We start from the raw sequence: 6,529 nt of genomic DNA, 5'->3' as shown, positions 1-6,529 counted from the left end.
AACCCGTTTAATGTGCGGGTGCTTCATCTAGTGTCTTAGTTCTGCCACCAAAGAGAGTACTTCTATGATGATTAGCCGTGGAAGACAGCTTGCAGTTCGTGGCCCAATGTCAGCATGTCTCGTATCGACCATCATTCTATAATATTCAGTAATTGGCAGATCCCCGAACGTACAGAATCCAAAGATGATTAACGGATGAGAGTGCCACGGGCTGTTCATAGAACCCGAAATCAAACGACGTGTATTGAAGCGTTAAAACACATATTCTCTTCCTCATCATTATTAAAAAGAAAACCGCATCGGTAATATATTGATGTATAGAGAAAGAAACTTATAGCACGATGGCAAAGTCTTGACTGTTCCATGATCGACCAGATTGCTATGTACGATACAACTACCTCATGGATGCGAAACTCTCCCCAGGGACGGTAGAGTAACACGCCAAGCTTATCTTTTCTCTTTCAAGCAGCCATTTTGAGCCAAATTCGAAATCCCTGGCATTGAGTTATACTGGACGTAGCCATTACTCCTGGCAGAAGTTTGAATCTCACTAATATTATGAGTCTGTTCAAGGCAACCCAACAAATATAGCAACGGATGATAACGGGAATCCTTCCAGAACCACCCTCAAATTTAAATGAGCCACGCCCATCAAGTCAGATTATACAGCCAACTATGCAGTCAGCAGCATGCTACATATTCAAAAGCATGAATTCGGTGTTACAAACGGGAAGCTGGCTTGGGTTTCTAAGGTTGTTGACCGCTGCAATGTAGGGACAATGTGCTCAAGGTATGAATCTGTAGCTATCTTGACTCGCATATGATATTGTTCTACCTGCCTTCGTTATCTGCTGTGGGCTGAGCTCCTTGCGCTGCATTTTCTGGTGTTGTATATGATTTGAAGGTGTCGTTGGACCAGCACAAATTAAGAAAGACACGGCTATATCATGTGCTACTACCCGGAACCACAGTCAAGGTTGTTCACTCTTTAATTAAGTAGCAAAAGATGCGTACAAGTACATTCCCATGCAACCTTGATTAACCGTCGAGTGGCAACGAAGCTGTCCCAAAGATCTGTGGCTTGTCGGATATGCACCCAGATAAGGGGAGGCCAACCTCGGCTAGCTTAGAAACAATACTTAGAAAAAGGCATAGATTCGGCCTGGTAGAAATCCCCATACTCTCCGATATTTGCAGCTCGGATAATCCGGTACCTTACGTAGCGCCGTGCAACAAGAGCCCACAGCTCATAACCGAGGCAAGCACGGCAGCTAACTCGATAGGGAAAGCTCCGCGCTTGAGACCCTCTTTCCTACCTACATTATTGCAGCAACGTGAATTGAAGATGGGACTAAAGAATAGAATAGATGAAAAGTGGGTTCACTACGATCCTTCGGTCAAAGGTTCCAGAAGGAAAGATCGTGGTCGGGGAGCTCCGTAGCCATGCGAATCTGGGAAGACCACTTGACACTATTGATTTTACTACTTTTTAGACCAGTGGGTCTGCGTCGATCCTGACTCGAAGAATAGGTAGGCCGATCATTATAAGATTCAATAGTGCAGATTTAAAGCTTTGACACTTGACAGAACCTTTGTCACTGATGAAGGCACGCGCAGCACCCCAGTGAGTACAACCTCAATGTGTAACTACAGTAATCCAGTAATCTCCACGGCCCTTGGCCACACAGTGACAATGAGGCAAGAGGGAATGTATAAAATGGCTATGGAAAGAGGAAGGAAGGAATATGAAGCACGGGCACAGTTACATCAAAACTAACAGAAGACGTGAGGATCGACACCAAAAATAGGATCTATGGGCACAGGCCAGAGATGGGGCGCTGCCGCTGCGAGGTGTTCGCGACATGTCAAGTTTTCTCCGCGTACTCCGTCGATGTAAGAGGAAAGGCTCACAGTAGCCTCGTGTCTTAGCGACCTGATTGGACTGGTTAAGGTTCTGCGACGAACCCCCTCTCAGAGTCAGCTCTCGCGAACACCCACGCCATCGATCTGCACGCGATCATCTCATGTGGGCAATGGCGCTGACATCAGATACCTCACATGTGACAACACCAATCGAGCAACTTTCCCGGCTGTTCAAGGTCCTTAGAAGATTGTGGGCGTCGCATCCGCTCCTCGCAGATACTATGCAGCGACTGTGACGCACCATCGTGCACGGGAATGTTATGGTATGAAATTGTGAATACACCGCTATATGATGCATCGGATAGGTATATGTCCCTCCGCTGCCCTCGGGCGCGGGGCTGGGGAAGACAGGGGTTCGGTCGCATTGTTGTATACTTCTGCTTTGTATGATTCGATGCCATAATCGCCCTTCGCGTTAGGATTCCTTTTCCTTGGAAGTAGTCTGTTAGCCTGTTAGGAGGGTAGTCCTGGATACAATAATTCCGGGCGCTAGCCACTGTTGTAACTGCAGTATGTACAATAGCATGTTCTCACTACGTAACTACGAAGCTGTTAGGCCCAAAATATGCTGTTGCCTTTTCCTTGTATCTGGGCATCAAAATCCACTTGCCTCTGCTTTTGCATCTATCTTCATCTTTGTTTTCCCTCCTCCCTAGGAGTTAGTGTGCTTTAGGTGGACCCGATGTTCATATAGTATGTGCTTCGATGATCTTCCGGGTCGGCAACAGGCCCGGAAGTCTGCGACCGAACGAAACTGTCGTCGTTTTTGTCATGACGTCCGGACCTATAATTCCAGATATAGAACACCAAGTGTTGTTTCAGTATGAATCGAGCAGTTGACAGGATTAGTTCCAAAGATAATGCCACTTTGTGAAATTTCGGCGACTTCCCGGCTTGTCCTAGAGGCTGCAGCCACAATCTCGCGCGGGAGTCAATATGTCTCAGTACAGGTGGATACTGTAGAAAGATGGAGATCGAAGTGTGGCTCGGCGTATCAGGGTTGGTGATCACCTAATCCATTGAGTTTCCATTTCTCCACATCACTTGGGTCGCACGCCATCGCTCAGCAAGCGTAAGCTACTCGAGTTAATTCTTCAAAGCCCCCGACAATTCTCCATGCGGCGGCCGATCATCTTGGAGATTGTCAAAATCCTAAGCCTCGCGTTCACGTGGCTGGCATAAGTCTTGGAACTGGGTTGATCTCAAACGGAGACAAGACACACAATTCAATTGTAAGATCAGTTCGTTCGAAGAGGGTGTATCCTACTGTAAACCAGGGACCAGTTGTAACCTCAGTAGTGCCAGATTAGAGAAGGATCTTGAGCCTGTCTGGTTATGAGAAAGAAGAGCATCGTGAAAATACCAGTGATTATTCCCCTTTACTGACACCTAGGAAAATTTACCACAGGTCGTATCAAGGGCATCGGTAGATGTTTTCCGTTAGGCATAACCGCGGACAAACTGAAGTTTAAGCGCTGTCAAAAGGGGTTGACCCTCCGACGAGAGTTTGGAGGCGACGTCATGGGGCACTTACCAAAAATTGGAGGCACGAATCTCGATCGGAGTTTGTATTTTAGTGCAGTTCCGTAGTCCGTTTTGTGAGACTTTCCAGGTCGGCACTTTCTGGGTCTGGGTGGGTCTAGACGTACGGAGTGGCAGGTCAGACGGAGGGAAGTGGGAACACTGTACTGGACTAGAAATGAATTGAGAGTTCAGTTGGGTCCAGGAAACAGAGATGGAGACAACTGGATTCCATGGTCAGAAGAATAATGCGGTCCCAATATTGAGTCGACCCAGCAGCTGGCACGGCTGATCCTGGAGCTTAATATTCGGGAGTTCTTGGTGCTACGCTACGCCTAGGGCCCTTGTACATTTTTATTTGATTTCCCCTCCCCCAAAAGAAAAAGATAAAAATATTTAATAAATAAATGCCCCGCCCCCCACCACCCCAAAATGAAATAATAATTATATATTCAAAAGGATGATTCAAAACGAGATGATCCGAAGATCTAGTTGGTACATGTCCATGGAAAAGCAAGAACAGGGGGGGGGGTCCCAGAAAATGACGATCGTGGACATGAAAGTGGAGACATTTCAGGAGCCACAAACTACGGAGCCACAGCAGTAGCGCTCCGTGTCCTCGAGGCATGCAGAGCGGAGAAGAGGAGGGGGGGGAGGGTACCCTATGAGTATGGAGCATCCATAAGGTTGGCCTTTGACAGATAGCGCCAAGGATCTTCTCATCTGGTTCCTGTCATCCTGGGAATCGGCCGTCGGGTTTAGCGCCAGGATCTATCAAAAATTGGCGGGCTCTCAAGAACTACTGTTCCCCCTTCCCCTCGGTTCCGCGCTAAGTCGTTCCTGGTTCTGTTCTGCTTTTTTTTTGATTTCCTTTTTTTTATATATATATTTTTTTGACTTGAATGTCTATTGCAGTCTCATATTTGGATCATTACGTGATCATTCTCTTTTGGAACAGAGAATTTGACTTGACTTATGCTGGATCAGGATTAGCAATATGCCATGTAGATAGTGTCTGTGGAAAGGAAACCCTCAGTGGAGCGTCAGTTTTTCCCTCGACAGATTCAAACTAATCCACAGGCACAACCTTGGAATGGATGGATTGGCGCCTGAAAAGGTAGGATTATTGACTTGGGGATGGGGTTAGGCACTGGGCGGACCGGAGAAAAGGCAAGTAGCTGAAGATCTCCATTCAGCCGCGGCAGATGGAAATCCGATCTCAGAAATTCAACATCCCCAGTTTGGAAAAGGAGTCCCAAAGAGAATTATGATAATCGAATACTATTAATACATTTGTTTGTATTGACTATAGTTCTTTCACGTTTAAAAAAAAAAAAAAGAAAGAAAGAAAACAGTCATCGGCAAGGCCCGAGAGAGAGAGATGTTGATTGTGCGTCCAGAGTCGAAACATCAAGCACCAAAAATCTCAGGGCACAAATGAGGCAAAGTAGGGGGAGCAGCAGGCAGTGGGATGCCGGCAACAACAGCCGCAGCGTGGGCACTTTGTACTGTAAACGGAGGATGGAAGCCGGGCAGGGAAAAATCCAGGGAAGCAAAAAAATGAAAAGAAAATGAAAAGTGGAGAGGCGGCACTCTAGCATTATTGGAGATGGATGGAGTAGTACCTGAGTCAGGCTGAAGTTAATAATTAATCCAAATACTGCACTCGAACCACACATGGAATCATGATTTATTACAGTAGTGGGGTCCGTAATTCCGCATGGGGCAAAGGAGAGAAAGGGAGGCTCCCTCGACTGTCCCAAGCATTCGCTGGGTCGGATTTGACACTTGGGTCTTGGGATCGTACTGTAGTAGTCAGATCAAGTCTCTCTCTCTTCGAACTTTCCTCGGTCGCGATGGTTGAAAAGAGAAGGATTCCGACGTATGGGAAAAAAGTCAAACCAACCATCTCACGAATGAGGGTGGATCGCCAACCCAGAAAGCGGGCTCCGAGTCGAAGGGAAAAAAAAGATCGCCGGAAGCCCTCGCTGGGTCGTCCCACATCGTAAATTGTGTCAGAAAGGGCCATGGCTCACTGCGACTGGTTCCCAGCCCGATCGCGAGGAGTCCCGAGGAGCTTGTCCTGGCTGGTGGGTTTAATAATACGAGGGGTTCGAAGTCGTACCAGGGCCCGGAGAGAACCAAGAGACCATGGGCCGATGATCCAACTGTAATGGATTAGCCCTAGGATGAGAAGACAAGGGAAGCTAGCGTACTATAGTATGAGCCTGCAGATACGATACTGTCCTGGCGTGGGGAGGGGGGAACCCAAGAGATGTGGTGGGAACGATCTGGACTTCACTTGACCAGCGTACCGACATACTGTTAATTAACAAAGAGTCAATTATGCCGGTTGGCTAGTGCCTGCAGGGAGATGCTCCCCCATACCTGAATAACAGGCCCCGGGGGGGGGGGGGGGGGGGGGGGGCCAGACAGGGAATAACATGACGGACATGCACGGCTCGATCCCAGTCGCGGGCCTCTGATCAGTGTGGGCACGGAGATCGATCGACCAGACACGAAAAGAATACTCATGGTGAGGGGCTGGCCTCTTGGAGGTGGAATACTGTAACACTGTGTGTAGTATGTACAGTATGTGATATCCTGTGGCGTTATGGGCTTGGCACATCTCGAGGCCAACAATCAGGTTCAGCCCAACCAAGACGCTGGAGGATCGGACAGGGATGAACCGATCGCCGAAGGTGAGTGGTTACGTAGAAGGGGGTTTCTTCAATCTTTCTCCACTTGCTTCCAGATGAACCAGCGTGTGGCGTAGCAGAGGAGGCCCGGATCCACACCGCGGTCGCGCGCTCCGTACGTCAGATCACCCACACGGAGAATCCGCCATGGCTCCATCCATGACACGAAAGCCTGATGGAGATGTTGCGCTTTCTTAGTCCCATCTAATTTTCCCTCGCTTGGAGTCGATCGTATCAGGCTATCCAGCGGAGATGAGCAAAATATGTGGGTATAAGCTGGAGTGCTGGGATGCTTAGTTGTTCTGGGGAGAGAGGATCTTGAATTGTGTCGATGAACGTGGTTTGATGCATATGATATCTCAAGCAGCATCGATGTCAGCGAGGGG

The 6,529-nt window shown here is 48.2% G+C and overlaps 1 protein-coding gene across 1 annotated transcript; it reads left to right on the top strand.

Moving 5' to 3' along the window:
- Positions 1–6,058: 6,058 nt before the first annotated feature.
- Positions 6,059–6,306, top strand: N7458_009419 (uncharacterized protein; the record flags this gene model as incomplete). The annotated part of the gene is made up of 2 exons (XM_056912801.1): positions 6,059–6,146; positions 6,200–6,306. The coding sequence occupies 2 exons, from the start codon at positions 6,059–6,061 to the stop codon at positions 6,304–6,306; spliced, it is 195 nt and encodes a 64-aa protein (XP_056761650.1).
- Positions 6,307–6,529: the final 223 nt, after the last annotated feature.

The sequence above is a fragment of the Penicillium daleae genome (genome assembly GCF_028827525.1).
Source record: "Penicillium daleae strain IBT 16125 chromosome Unknown utg000008l_segment0_segment0, whole genome shotgun sequence".
Lineage (NCBI taxonomy): Eukaryota > Fungi > Ascomycota > Eurotiomycetes > Eurotiales > Aspergillaceae > Penicillium > Penicillium daleae.
The sequence above is the reverse complement of the archived record's forward strand: the minus strand, read 5'-3'. Positions and strand labels throughout refer to the sequence as shown.